Source organism: Colobus angolensis, unplaced genomic scaffold, assembly GCF_000951035.1.
Source record: "Colobus angolensis palliatus isolate OR3802 unplaced genomic scaffold, Cang.pa_1.0 Scaffold90, whole genome shotgun sequence".
Lineage (NCBI taxonomy): Eukaryota > Metazoa > Chordata > Mammalia > Primates > Cercopithecidae > Colobus > Colobus angolensis.
Genome location: NW_012122932.1, coordinates 5,640,070 through 5,655,498, shown reverse-complemented (window position 1 = coordinate 5,655,498; position 15,429 = coordinate 5,640,070). Strand labels below are relative to the sequence as shown.

General features: G+C 43.0%; 1 protein-coding gene across 2 annotated transcripts in view; it reads left to right on the top strand.

Moving 5' to 3' along the window:
* The first annotated feature begins 1,183 nt into the window (after positions 1-1,183).
* SLC36A3 (solute carrier family 36, member 3) overlaps positions 1,184-15,429 on the top strand; it is a 26,739-nt gene continuing 12,493 nt past the window's right edge. Inside the window, exons 1-5 of one of the 2 annotated variants that reach the window (XM_011931623.1) lie at positions 1,184-1,758; positions 6,397-6,487; positions 8,643-8,731; positions 11,410-11,505; positions 15,224-15,346. In XM_011931623.1, coding sequence (XP_011787013.1) covers positions 1,631-1,758; positions 6,397-6,487; positions 8,643-8,731; positions 11,410-11,505; positions 15,224-15,346 — 527 coding nt within the window. In that variant the 5' untranslated portion in view covers positions 1,184-1,630. The remainder of the gene's footprint in view (positions 1,759-6,396; positions 6,488-8,642; positions 8,732-11,409; positions 11,506-15,223; positions 15,347-15,429) is intronic. The other variant, XM_011931624.1, reaches the window with a different exon arrangement.

Genomic DNA, 15,429 nt, shown 5'->3' with positions numbered 1-15,429 from the left:
CATACCTTTATTTCTTTTTTTTTTTTTTTTTTTTTTTTTTGAGATGGAATTTTATTCTTGTCACCGAGGCTGGAGTGCAATGGTACAATCTCCACTCACTGCACACTCCGCCTCCTGGGTTCAAGTGATTCTCCTGCCTCAGCCTCCCAAGTAGCTGGGACTATAGGTATATGCCACCAAGCTCGGCTAATTTTTGTATTTTTACTAGAGATAGGATTTCACCATGTTGGCCAGGTTGGTCTCTAACTCCCAACCTCAGGTGATCTGCCCACCTCAGCCTCCCAAAGTGCTAGAATTACAGGTGTGAGCCACTGTGCCTGGCCTATTTTATTTTATTTTTAGGGTCATTTCCCAGGCTGGTCTCAATCGATTTTCCCACTTCAGCCTCTTGAGTAGTTGGGTCTACAAGTGTGCACCACCTTACTCAGCTGCAGGATACTTTTAATAAGGAAGGGAGGCACCATTAGTAATTATGCCAGGGCAATAGGCACAAACCAGGAGAATCCCTTCTCCTCTGTGCACTCCTAGACAGCCATAAGACCTCATTGCCATTCCTAAAACACCCCAGGCGCTCTCCTACCTCAGGACCTTTGCACTTCTTGCCCCTCTGCTTAGAGTTCCTTACCCAAGAGCTACATGAGTTGTGCTCCCTCACCTTGTTCAGCCCTTTGCCCAAATGTCACTTTCTAGGTGAGGCCCTCTCTGATCACCCAATCTAAAATTGCGGCCCTCTCGCTAGCTGACACTCTCCATTACCCTTGCCTGGACTTTCTCTATACCACTTTCTACTAACAGATACTTGATGTATTTGTTTTGTTTATTGTCTGTCTACCCCAGCCCCTCCAGATCATAAATTCCATGAGAAGAGAGATTGTAGTAAGTTTTCTATCCTAATATGTTCCCAGCATGGAGAACAGTTTCTAACATATATTAGGTGCTCAATAAATATTTTCTGAACAAATGATTTTTTTAAACATGACCTGCACTCCCTTCCAAATCACTGGCAGGCCATACATGCCTCCTGTATAGAAATTCCGAGCAGGTGGCGTTTGAACTGGGCCTTACAAGCCACTCTTCACGCCACCCAGGGAACATGGTAGCTGGATTATGCTCTGTTGGGCCTCACCTGCATCCCAGAATTCTGCAGCAGCTCATTGGCTGGGCAGCCTCCATTGTGAGGTAGCTCTGGTTTCTTCCTTGCCAAAGACAGACAAGCACTGAGCCTGGCCCCACGTCCAGGCACCAGGACCTCCAATCCAATGATGCCTTCTTCCTCCTAGTCACACTGTTCACTTTGCCCTACAGCAGCAAGGGCTAAACTAGGAGAGGCCAAAAGCCCAGGCAAGTCCTGGTTGGACAAGCAATTGCGAGGGGAACTGAGGACCACCCTGACTGAGATGGGTCTTTCATAAGTCCCCCAAAAACCAGGTGAGGCATCATCAACATCACCTCTCCTGCCACCACCGCCTCCCTGATTCATGCACATCAGGCTTCAGCCAGCAGCACGCATCCCTGGGGTTAGGAGCCAGCATCTCAGGTCAGCAGCCATGGTTTCTCTGGAGACAGACGCATCAGAGGCTCATTCAGAGCCTTAACCCTGAGCCTCTGCCACCTACCCACCGTGTTGAAGATGTCATTGCTTGGAAGGGACTACAACAGTGAGCTGAACTCCTTGGACAATAGATCTCAGTCCCCCTCGGAGAGCAGCAGTAGCATTACTTCAGAGAATGTCCATCCTGCTGGGGAAGCTGGACTATCGTAAGTGGCTGCACCGCCCTTCCAGGCCTGAGGTCAAACACTGCTGTTTTTGCAGCTCTGGACTTTGTCTTCCTTCGTCTGTCTCCTTAACACACTTTTTCCATTAACAGGAGATGCATGGATAAAAGATGAATCAGAATCTAAGGAGGTCAATCACTGTGGCTCTGGCTACTAGCCCTGTTTCCCAGTTTTTACGAAGCATCCAGCTAGAGCAGCCACGTTCAACATGAGCAGCTAGTCTCCAGGAATAATTTCCTATCTCAGGCTGCCTGCCCTTTCCTTCGTCTCTTTCTTCCACAGGCTCTGGCTACCTTCTTCTCCTCACACATCTGCCATTATTCTCTTTCCCTCTTCTCCCCAACCCCCCATGCCATCCATCCAGAAAACAAAAGGTGCTAACTCCAGGTCTCCACCTTTACTGCCCCAAACTCAGACACATGGAACTCTTCTCTCCTGTTTTTTAAAATTTAATTTAATTTAATTTAATTTTAAGCTTCAGGATACACATACAGGACGTGCAGGTTTGTTACATAGGTAAACGTGTGCCATGGTGGTTTGCTGCACCTATTAATCCATCACCTAGGTATTAAGCCCCACATGCATTAGCTATTTATCCTGATGCTCTCCCTTCCCCCGGCCCCCATCCCCAACCAGCCCCAGTGTGTGTCTTGTTCTCCTCCCTGTGTCCATATGTTCTCATTGTTCAGCTCCCACTTACAAGTGAGAACATGCAGTGTTTGGTTTTCTGTTCCTTTGTTAGTTTGCGGAGTATACTGGCTTCCAGCTCCATCCACGTCCCTGCAAAGGACATGATCTGGACAGAACTCTTCTTCTAGGACTTACTGTCAATCAGACTGCTATCTGGTAATCATCAGATCGGTAATAACTGTGGACACAAAGAGATTATCAATGACAATCCCCAGGTATTGATAAGGGTATCAGGAAATGCCCTCTCTCATCTTTTTGGGAAGAATTAAATCGGTATCTTTCTAGATGGCAATGTTGCATGTCAAATCCTAAAAAGTCATTTGTATAAAACATACAAATATTTATTTGGCAAATGCTGTCTGAAAGTACACAACTCGTGCACACACACAGAAAACTGACAGCAGTGGTTGCCTCTGGGGAAGAGAATTTGGAGGCTGAGAGAAAAGAGATTTATATTCATTTCATAAGGATTTGGATTATTGTGTTTTACCTTTCGAATTTTGTACTGTATCACAATCTAGTTTTTTAAAGTAAAATGAAATATAAATAAATATACCCTTTGATTAATAATACCCCTTCTAGGAATTTTTTCTAATGAAATAATAGCATAAGTGACTGGGCGCGGTGGCTCATGCCTGTAATCTCAACACTTTGGGAGGCTGAGGCGGGCAGATCACGAGATCAGGAAATCGAGACCATCCTGGCTAACACGGTGAAACTCCATCTCTACTAAAAGTGTGCATAATTTTTATCAAAGTACTTGTTATAATGTAACCATCCAATGGGTTCACCTCCCCCGCTGCCTAGACAGAGATGATATCTCAACACTTTGGGAGGCTGAGGCGGGCAGATCACGAGATCAGGAAATCGAGACCATCCTGGCTAACATGGTGAAACTCCATCTCTACTAAAAGTGTGCATAATTTTTATCAAAGTACTTGTTATAATGTAACCATCCAATGGGTTCACCTCCCCCGCTGCCTAGACAGAGATGATTTATCAAGACAGGAATTGCAGTGGAGAAAGAGTAATTCATGCAGAGCCTGCTGTGCAGGAGACAGGAGTTTTATTATCACTCAAATCGGTCTCCCAGAGCATTCAGGGATTAGAGTTTTTAAAGATAATTTGGTGGGTAGGAGCTTGGAAAGTGGGGAGTGCTGATTGATCAGGTTGGAGATGGAATCATAGGGGCTCGAAGTGAGTTTCTCTTGTTGTTTTCTGTTCTTGGGTGGGATAGCAGAACTGATTGAGCCAGATTACGGGTATGGGTGGTTTCAGATGATCCATCAGAGTTCAAGGTCTGCAAAATAACTCAACTCAAGAACTGATGTTAGGTTTTACAATAGTGATGTTATCCCCAGGAGCAATTTGGAGAGGTTCAGACTCTTGGAGCCAGAGGCTGTATGACCCCTAAACTGTACTTTCCAGTCTTATAGCTAATTTGTTAGTCCTGCAAAGGCAGAATGGCCCCCAGGCAAGAAGGGGGTCTTTTTGGGAAAGGGTTGTTATCAAGAATCAAATCATGAAGTGAATTCCTTCCCAAAGTTAGTTCAGCCTATGTCCAGGAATAAACAAGGACTTCTTAAAGGTTGGAAGCAAGATGGAGTTGGTTAAGTCTGATCTCTTTCGCTGTCATAATTTCCTCAGCTATAATTTTGCAAAGACAGTTTCAATAATACTGAAAACTTGGAAACGTTAAGAGAAAAGTTAACACATGGAACAAACATAGAGTAGAATATGATACAGTCATTACAAGTGATGGAGGAAATCTACTGGACATGAAAATATGTAGCACATTTATTCATACAGAAAATTAGTTGAGGATCCAGCATGTGTAGTGGTTCTCCTCATGTAAAATTCTGTGCATTTAGCGCAAATAAAGATGCCCAGAGGAATGCTAATTATAGTGTGCGGTTATTTTCAATTGGTGGGATTTTGGAATTTCCTTTTATAATAGCAATTGTGTAGTTTTCAAGAAAAAATATAAACCCAATTTTTTAAGTCCCAGGGGAGCTCACAACATCTATTTATGCTTCAAGGTCCAGGTGAGTAATGCTGTCAGCTAAGGCGCAGTGGTTCCTCCAAAACCTTGTCTCACCTTTCCCACAAGATCTGATTCAAGTAGGGGCAAGACATTGGTGCTACCATGGGAAAGAAGTAAGAGACAAAGGAAAAAAGAGCATAGGGTGGGAAATTGGACCACATATTTTGGAGAAATTACTACTAAAGAATTGACAAATTACAGTTATCAAGAAATAAAAATTATCTCTCGAAAGTAAAGGGACAATGGGTGCCCCCCCCCAATCCTTAGGTGAATAGACTGCCCTAACAGAAGTTAGGTCAATAGACTTCACTCAATAGATTGAAGTCACAGAAGTCCCCAACAGTCCACCTGTCCTCTCAATCCAACCTTCTCTCAGGTCAGCATTGAAGTGCAAAGACCTGGTACAGCTTCTTGCAAGCCCCTTGCCGTGACTCCCTAATGGATAAGGCAAAGAGACATGAGCACTGTCTGTGCTGGACTCACTTGGGCAGTTGGTTTTGGCTGTCCTGGCCACCTGCAGACAATTTAAGTATGGCACAAAGGCATCTCTGTCTTAGCCTGAGACTTTGTCTGTATCTCCCAATGGCATCTTCAAGTTACCCTTTTGTTCCGGATGGAGGAGGCACTTCTACTTGCTTAAGCCAGCCCATGCTTGCCTTTTTCCTATCATCCCAATTCTTCTTCTTCTTGAAGGAGGCCCTTTCTAACAAGTGAGCACCATGAAGGCCAAACCAAAGGTGGCAGTGATGATGAGGATGATGGTGATGATGATGATGATGAGACAATGATATGATGATGATGCTCATATCTGTGAAGCCCTTCAAGATTCCAGGATTCATCATGTTGTCACCTCTTTTGAGTCTTAGAGCTTCCCTGGGACATAGGAAAGACCAGAATTGTTCTTCCTTTTTTGGCAGTGAAACAGGATCTAAGTAGCTAACGGCTTCCCAAAGTAGTAACCAAACACAGTAGGTTAGCGGCAGAGCTAGACCTCAGAACTAAGTGCTCCTACCTCTGGGTTCAATGCTTGTGCACGTGCTTTTTATTTAAGTTCCTTTTTGATTCTGTTCTCATGATCCTGCTCCCACTCTTCCTACCCAATCCACATCAGGATTGGAACTGCCTGCGCAGGAGCTGCCAGCACAGGTGTGAAGAATATTTAGAACCCTAGGCCCTAGCACCCTGCTGGGACCATCATAAGTACTCTATATGCACAGTAACAATTGTTATTAAATTATTAAATTGTACCCAGTGCATAATGTGAATATATTACATAGCAATTCATAGATATATATATACACACACACACACACACACATATATATATAGAGAGAGAGAGAGAGAGTGTGCACAAGCAGTTCGTATTCACAATGAATATTGGTTGAACAAATAGATGAAGGAATAAACTAAAACCAGTAAATATTCCATATATGGTAGATATTTGTTTCTAGTGAGTTAATAAATAACCTGATGCCTCACTGTAGATTGAAGCAACTACTACTAATCTTTTCCATTGTCTATCTAACTGATAGATACATATTAGGTTGCGATAAATGTTATTTGAGAGAATAACTCATGAAAGAAATCACTGGATGAATTAATGAACCAACCAGTACTAGAGTGTTATCCAGAATAGCAGCAATTTTTATTTCCTTTAGAGCCTAGTGCGTATTAAATATTCGTTGAGTCACTTGAACTAGCACCATCCACAGATCAGATGTTCCAGGACAGACCCCTAGAACTGAAAGTTGTCTCCAAGTCCACCTCTTCAGGTTTTGTCCCTCTTCCTATCAGGCGCTCTGGAGATGCCAGAAGGAGGCTGAGCTTCTGGCCATGCTTCCCTTCCACTAACAGTACCCTCTGTCTCCCTACTCTCCCCACCACAGGACGATGCAGACTTTGATCCACTTGTTGAAATGCAACATTGGCACAGGGCTCCTGGGGCTTCCCCTGGCCATGAAGAATGCTGGCTTATTGGTAAGAGGCATCTGTGGGATGGGAACTAGGTTTGCTCATTTGCAGAAGGGGGTGATAGGTCCTGAAGGCCTTCAAACTGTTATCAATGGGCAATTTGGGGGTATCCTCTGCAATAGAAAATGTGCCTGTTGGCACCAATCCCCTGGAGCCAACCTGGGTCCAACCTGAGCATCCCTGGAGGGGGCACACCATTACTCTTAAAGACTCACCATGCTCATCTGACTCTACTTTGCCACAATTCTCCCAACAGTCCTCCCCACTCCCTAGGATCACATGCAGCTCATTTCATCATTTGCATTAACAGCCCAATCCCTGCAGCCATTTGAGTGTATAACTCTTGTTCCAAACTACATGATGGCGCATGAGAAAGTATCTTGGACACAAGGATAGACGCCTCCAACAATCCCACCAATCCACTTTCCCCATGCCAGCCTACCTCTGTCTCTTTTCCTGTGCTGTTCCTGCCCCCTCGTTTCTGTCTTTTTAAATTGCCTGCTCTCTAAAACTACTCTTTCCTACAATCATTAATGCCATCCTCACTTTGTGTTTTTCTACTATTTATATCTACCTTACCTGGGATTCTTAAAGCACGTATGAAGATAAGACATTTATTTATTTATTTATTTATTTATTTGTTTATTTATTTAGACAGAGTCTTGCTCTGTCGCCCAGGCTGGAGTGCAATGGCACGATCTTGGCTCACTGCAACCTCCGCCTTCCAGGTTCAAGCGATTCTCCTGCCTCAGCCTCCCGAGTAGCTGGGATTATAGGCATGAACCACCATGCCCAGCTAATTTTTGTATTTTTATTAGAGACAGGTTTTCATCATGTTGGCCAGGCAGGTCTCAAACTCCTGACCTCAGGTGACCTACCCATCTCGGCCTCGCAAGGTGCTGGGATGACAGGTGTGAGCCACCTCGCCCAGCTGACGTGTTTATTTTTAATAGGCCCACCTTCCTCATTTAATTGAAAGCTCTGTGGGCAAAAACTGTCTAATTTCCCTTTGCACCTCCCCACAGTAGCCTCTGTAGGGACTGGCACACAGCAAGTTTCCATTAACATCTATTGAATGGAATTGATACCAAATATATAATTTCCATTTTGTTGCAGTGAATCTTTTCTTATCTCCAGGCCTGGTAAGTGGCTCCCATGTCTAAAGAAGGCGAGACCCTTGCTTCCTCTATCATGACTTCTGATCTTCAGTGGTTCCAACCCAGAGATGGGACTCTCCTCTTTGGAATCCTCTGGGTTCTAGAGCTTCTGCAAAAACACATGGTCTTCAGCCAAACTATCTTTGCCAGGGTGGTATTTGCTTTTTAAGACAATGCTTTCATTCTTTGATGTTTGCTTTCTCAGAGTCATTAGATGATTTCTTTACCTTTCATCTCCCACCAGAACCTCTGGCCATGATTCATCCGAGAAATTTATTGAGTACCTACCTACCCTGTGCATTTGTAGCCCCTGGGAATATAGAAGCAAACAAGATATGAGAGTCTCTGCTGCATGAAGCCTGTATTCCAGTGGAGTCGAGTGGTGCTCTTGATCCCTCATTTGTGTCTTTGTGATAGGTCACATCTATAAAGACACAAGTGTTCAGAACAAAGGATGTGAAAGGGTCCCTCTTTATGCCCTTCTGATCACATCTGGAAGATACGATTAGTAATCAGCTCCACTTTTTAAAAGGAATTTGACAGATTAGACACACTACAGATAATAAATAATTATCTGCCCCGAAATGTCAATAGGGCACCTGTTGATAAACTCTGTACTAGAGGAAGAGAACTGAGTTATAAGACACCTTGGTCCTCAATTATCTTGGAGGAAGGGAGGGCCAGGGTGTATCATATGAAATAAATTTACCACGAGGGACTCTAAACTGGTAGAACTCAAGGAAAATGAGAAAATGCATGGGCTATGTGGGAAGGTAATGAGCTCTCTGTCACTGGAAGTATCCTAGCAGAAGCTGGGCAGCCACTCTACAGGGATGCTAAGAAGAGCATTCAAACTCTAGCATCTGGGAGCATGAGGACATTCAGGCTGGGTCTGTCACCCCAAAGACAGTTTTATTATGCAAGATGCCCCAGCACCCAGACTGTGAGAGGGCCAGGGAATGGGAGTGATCATTTCTGGCTCACTTCTCTCCTCTCCCCTCCAGGTCGGTCCTGTCAGCCTTCTGGCCATCGGGGTCCTCACCGTGCACTGCATGGTCATCCTGTTGAACTGTGCTCAACACCTCAGTCAGAGGTCAGAGGCCTGCTTCTCTCCCATCCCAGCACTGGGGCCCCTCTGAGGGTGTGTTACACTTCTTTTGACCACTGACCCAATTAATTCGGCCACTGCTCCAGGTCACCTTGCTACCACTCTGGATTCTATGAAGGCAAGGAGAGCGTGACAAAGAGTCCCAATTAGAGACTCTAGGCACAAATCCAATGCTGCTGCTAACAAGCTGGATGACTATCAAATTCCTGCATCCCTCTGAGCCCGAATCTCCTTACCTGAAAGCATTGAAAGTGATAAAAGATGCAAAAGCACTATATAAATTGCTCTATTTATTTGAGACATGGACTTTCTTCTCTTCCTTTTAGCCTTCCCACCCCCAACCTTCTCCCACTCCAATACCCACACCTTGTCAGGATAATTTGTTTCATGCAATCTCCTTTCAGAACAAGTTAGTAAAAGTAAAAAGCATACTTACTAAAAAGAAGCATTCACAATGATTTCAGTCATTATCAAAGCATACATATAATAATCAATGTTTACATATTTGAAACTTTAATGCAAAAACAATTTCAGACAGAAAAGACAAATGCAGTAGAAACAAAGAATGCAGAGATCCACAGCGCTCAGCTACTCCCAAGGCATGCAAAACCAAATAGGTCCTCGTAAATGTGAAGAAAGGCCTCAAAAGTCAAAGTAGGGACAGTAAATAAAACTCTCCATAAAGCCTAATTATCATAACCCACGGAGGTGTACTGGAGTACATATCAGTCACACCTAACTCTCAGAGCACTTTCCTGCTCACAAAACGCTTTTGAGAGCATTTACTCATTCTGCAGTTAAATGTACTGTGCAATTACACTGTGGTTACCATGCCAAGAGCCTTGCAAGCCTTGTTTACTCCTCACAGTAAGCCTCTATGGTAGGCACTATTTTTATTCCTATTTTACAGATGAGTAAACTGAGGTTTAAATGCCTTGCCCAGGGTCATATGGCTGGGAAGTGGCAGAGCCAGTATTCAAAGACCTACTGTGACTCCACTGTTAATCATTTTGCAAATCTTCTCTTCCCTCAAGCCTTCTGGGATCATTAGATCACCAGATAAGCTTCTGACATCAGGCCATTTCTGAAAGCCTTTCTCTGATTTTTTTTTTTCTCTGATGACATGTCTTTAATTTTTTCTAATATAGAGGTTGCAGAGTGATGGCCTAAGAGTTGGCTACGGCCTTCAGTTTTGTTTTGGGAGATCTCCACAGTTTTATTCTTTAGTCAACCTTTAAACCCTGGAGATTTCAGCCAGGCATGGTGGCTCACACCTGTAATCCCAGCATTTTGGGAGGCCGAGGCAGGCAGACCACCTGAGGGCGGGAGTTTGAGACCAGCCTGACCAACATGGAGAAACCCCATCTCTACTAAAAATACAAAATTAGCCAGGCGTGGTGGCACATGCCTGTAATCCCAGCTACTTGGAAGGCTCACTTGAATCTGGGAGGCGGAGGTTTTGGTGAGCTGAGATCGCGCCATTGCACTCCAGCCTGGACAACAAGAGTGAAACTCCATTTCAAAAAAAAAACCTGGAGATTTCACATTCACAAAACAAAAAAAAACTCTGCCTTCTTAATCAGACAGCCGACTACCTCTGAGCCTTCATTTTTCAGATGTGCTTCTAGAGGCAAGTCCTGAGCAATCCCTTTTACAATGGGACATGTATTCTGGTTTGCCACAGTCTCCACTGCTCCCTCCTGTCTCATACTCAGCGCTGTCACCCACCAAATCACCAATACCTGTCTGATCCCATAGCTTTTGAATTTACAACCCTCAGATTCATATCCTTGCCAGTTCTATGCAAGGTGACCTCATTTGTATTGAAAATGCCTATCACAGTGAGCAGTAATAAAAATGCCATGTTCCAGCACATCTCCATATCCATCTCTCACTGTCTCCTCCCCCAAAATCCAGACTGCATGTGAAGAAAACTGAGGCCCAGAGATCTCAAGAGACCGGCTCTACATGTCTGGCTACCTGAGGGTCATGTTGGGATTTAAACTCTGGCTTCTGAAGAAGGCTGGAGCCCTTCCTCTCTTCCACCTGTTCCCCTCAGTCCTGCAGTTTATGTCGAGCTTCCAGGATCTGGGCAACCTGCTGTTTCCAATTGCTCCAGCCAAAGCTGTTTCTGCAGCAGGGCTTTCTCCACCGCTAAAAGGGTTGAGGAAGAGGGACATGGGAAGAGGAATAGGCTGCAACTTAGGCATCACATCCTACAACGGTGCTGGGCAGGATCCCGAGTATCACCTTTGTGAGGGGTCTGGCCCAGGCCAGGATCTCAAATGTTCTGACACCCTCAGCAATGGGAAGGAGGGAATCACTGGCCTGGACACACCCACACCACCTCTTGCCTCCCTTCTCCTCTCCCCCTCCATATCCCCTTTCCTGCTTTGCAGACCCATGTCAATGCACAGCTACCGTTTACTCAAGAAGACTAAATCCAATGACAGTCAGTTAAACATTTGTATTTAAAGGGATAACTGCAAAAAAAAGAAAAAAAAAGGCAAACTCCTGAAAGTTGTTAAAGTACATCACTGTGAAAAAATCGATAGAACGCTTCATGCTCACACACAAATACAGAAAAATCACTCACTCTGGGAGAAAACTGTACCTTTAACAAAAATGTTTTAAATTATGCATTGCTTGTTCTTTCCCCCTAGACTGCAAAAGACTTTTGTGAACTATGAAGAGGCCACGATGTACAGCCTTGAAACCTGCCCAAACACCTGGCTGAGGACCCATGCAGTGTGGGGAAGGTAGGAGTCACAGATGTCCTAGTAGTAATAACAATCATCATCATCACCACTTTTCTTTATTTCTACTTATACAGGTTTTAAATGAATATGCTGTTATTGTAAACAATCAAACAATATAGAGAATCACCCCGATAACCCCATTCCCCATCTCGCTCTGTACCCATAAGGTAATCATTGAAATCTAGTTAGTAAATATTCCTTTAGACTTTTTTTCTCTACATGGACATCATTATATGTGTGTGAATGGAAGTATATAATTTACTTTCTATTTTCTTATACATTACTTAGGATAATTTTTGAAAATTTGATTTTTCATCTAACAATATGTCCCTATTTTTTCACGTTGGAACATATAAATGGACCTTATTTTTTGGTGGGGGGTTTGGGGACAGAGTTTCGCTCTTGTTGCCCAGGCTGGAGTGCAGTGGTGTGACCTCAGCTCACGGCAACCTCCGTCTCCTGGGTTCAAGCAATTCTCCTTCCTCAGCCTCCTGCGTAGCTGGGACTACAGGCGCCTGCCACCACATCCAGCTAATTTTTGTATTTTTAGTAGAGACAGGGTTTTCACCATTTTGGCCACGCTGGTCTCAAACTCCTGACCTCAGATGATCCGCCTGTCTCAGCCTCCCAAAGTGCTGGGATTACAGGTGTGAACCACTGCACCCAGCCAATCTCATTATTTTTTAAGGCTCACAGTGTTCCCTAGTGTGGACGTATGGCTGTTTCATTTGCTTATTCCCCTTGCCTTGATAAAAGTTAACAGTGTACAAAATGGTTTTCTATATCTTAGCTACTCTGTTCATCTCAATAGCCTTGCGAGGTAGGCAGCGTGGGTTTTTATTGTCCTGGAAATATGAGACTTATAAAGATAAAATAACACATCCAAAGACATGGACATTGATATGGGTGGAGCAGAGATTTGACCAAGAACCTAACATTGGAACCTTCCCCAGCAAAGTCCCTCAGGAGGTAGTGAGTCACGTTGTGGCTGCTAAGATTCCTTTGCAGCTCCTCTCTTGAGATTCTCAGTAGGTCATTGATCTCCTGATCAGGAGCCACTCTAATGATCAGATGACATCATGATTAGGTGAGGTCATGAGAAAGAGTTGGAAACATTTTTAAAATATTTAAAGTAATAATTTGTCATCTTTAATTTACTAAGAGATACGTGAGAAGCTTGATTAAAAACTGCCCATTCTTTGGCCGGGTGCGGTGGCTCACACCTCTAATCCCAGCACTTTGGGAGGCCGAGGCGGGTGGATCACCTGAGGTCAGGAATTTGAGACCAGCCTGACCAACATGGCGAAACCCCATCTCTACTAAAAATAGGAAAATTAGCCAGGCATGGTGGTGGGTGCCTGTAATCCTAGCTACTCAGGAGGCTGAGGGAGCAGAATCGCTTGAACTCAGGAGGCAGAGTTTGCAGTGAGCTGAGACCGCACCATTGCACTCCAGCCTGGGTAACAGAGCGAGACTACATCTTAAAACAAACAAACAAACAAAAAACTGCCCATTCCATGGAGATAATGGTCATAAATGGATGCTCAAGCTGTTAGGGGAATGGTCACTGGGAAACTTTATAAAGGGAGAATGCACTGATGCCACCTGACCCCATGTACTCATCTTAGCATCTCATATTTATATACGTGACAGCTAGATGTGGTGTGTCTCATAATAGCACAGTAGGGAGTACAGAGTAGTATCACCTCTGAGATATTTCAAAAATAAATTTGAAACCTCCATTTAATCAAAGTCATTAGATCTAATATCCATTTATAGGAAGCACAGGGGATAGAGGAACAAGATAAATAACATCATGAGGAAGTCACCAACCAAACAAAAAAATAGGATATACTATAGGACAAATGATCTGGTAGCTTCAGCAGCAAACAAAAAGTTAAAAGTTGCGAGGAAAAAATAAGCAGGGCAAGGGGAATATAGCAATTTTAAAAACTTAAGAGACTTAACAAAATACAATGCGTAGACTTGTTTGGAAACTAACTGTAAGATAGATACTTTTGAGACAACTGGAGAAATCTGAATATGGACTGATTATTAGATGATATAAAGAAATTATTGGCTGAGCACAATGGCTCACGCCTGTAATCCCAACACTTTGAGAGGTCAAGGTGGGAGGATCTCTTGAGACTAGGAGTCAAGACAGCCCAGGAGGTTGAGGCTGCAGTAAGCCATGACTGCACCACTACACTCTAGCCTGGGAAACAGAGTGAGATTCTGTCTCAAGAAAAAAAAAAGAAAGAAATTATTGTTAATTTTGTAAGAGATGATGATGGTATAATGATTATACTTTTTAAAGTTATTATCTATTAGAGCTGCATACTGAATTATTTACAGGTGAAATAATTTGGGGTCTCTGGTTTGCTACAGATACCCCGACGAATTAAGTAGGTGTGTGATGGGGCTGAAGAGATAGAGAACAAGTGGCAAAAAGTTCACTGTTGAAGCTGGGATGAGCACATGCGAATTCATTAAATTACTCTCATTAAATTCTCGTTATATTCATTAAATTATTCATTGCTTCTGTATATGTTTGAAAATCTTCATAAGATAGACAGAAAAAGATATTATTCTGAAGTCACATGTGACACTGCCAAGATTCTGACACAATTGGCTGGTATGAGAACCAGGAGTCCGTATTTTTAACATATGCCTCAACCAACAAATTGGTTGATACTACAAACCAATTTTGAAAAGCCCTTATCTAAACATTATAATCTAAGTAAAGGAAAATATTTTTGTCCTTTTAAAAAAACGCATCTCCAAATTTGGAATACTTTAAGAACCCAAAAGAATAATGACAATAACAGAGTATAAGATATTAAATTTAGAAATAATTAATGTGAATCTGTTGTGATGCCAAAAAAAGAGGAAAGAATATATCTCTCTGAAAAAAACAGTTAATAAATTTAGAAGAAATGATAAATAGAATCAGAAAACCACCACCTTGCAACTACCAATGACATAATTGATTCAAGCAAGGAACATCAGTGAATGATAAAACCATTGATTTGAGGAACAGGATAATCACGCCATCTCAAAGTTTTACCCCACAGATTACAAAGGGAAAATGTACATTTCCAATGGAAGATCTGGCAGTCACCAACAAAGCAGAACAACAGGATACCATGTGCCTCCCAATATGATGAAATAGAGATACAAAACTATCACCTCTGTAGTATTCTTGCTAAAAGTGCTCACCTGAATTTAATCATGAGGAAGCAACCGTACAAGCCCGCACTGTGGGGCATTCTATAAGACAATTGGCCTATACTCTCCAAACAAAGCCAATGTGATGAAAACACAAAAAGGTGAATGTCTATGGGACTGTTCTACATGGAAAAAAAAAGACTAGAGACATAGCCAAATGTAATATGCAAACCTTCATTAGATCCTGAATTAAAAAATAAAATAGCTACAAAAGATACTTTAGAGAGAATTGGGGTAATACTAAGTCATTTTTATATAAGAGACTTGAGCATCTGTAGATTTTGAATTTGTTGGGGCTGCTGGATACCAATGAATGACTGTATGACTGTATTTAAAATAGAAACTGTACATATGAAGACACTGAAGTTGATTTTCTGACTATTACAGTCTTAAGAGAGATACGTTGAAGTATTTAGGGTTTAAGTGTTAGGATACCTGCAACTGACATTTTTTTTCATTTTTTTTTCTTTTTCTTTTTTTTTTTTTTGAGATGGAGTTTGGCTCTGTCGCCCAGGCTGGAGTGCAGTGGCAAGATCTCAGCTCACTGCAACCCCCACCTTCAGGGTTCAAGCGATTCTCCTGCCCAAGCCTCCCGAGTAGCTGAGATTTACAGGTGCCTGCCACCACACCCAGCTAATTTTTGTATTTTTGGTGGAGACGGGGTTTCACCATGTTGGTCAGGTTGGTCTCGAACTC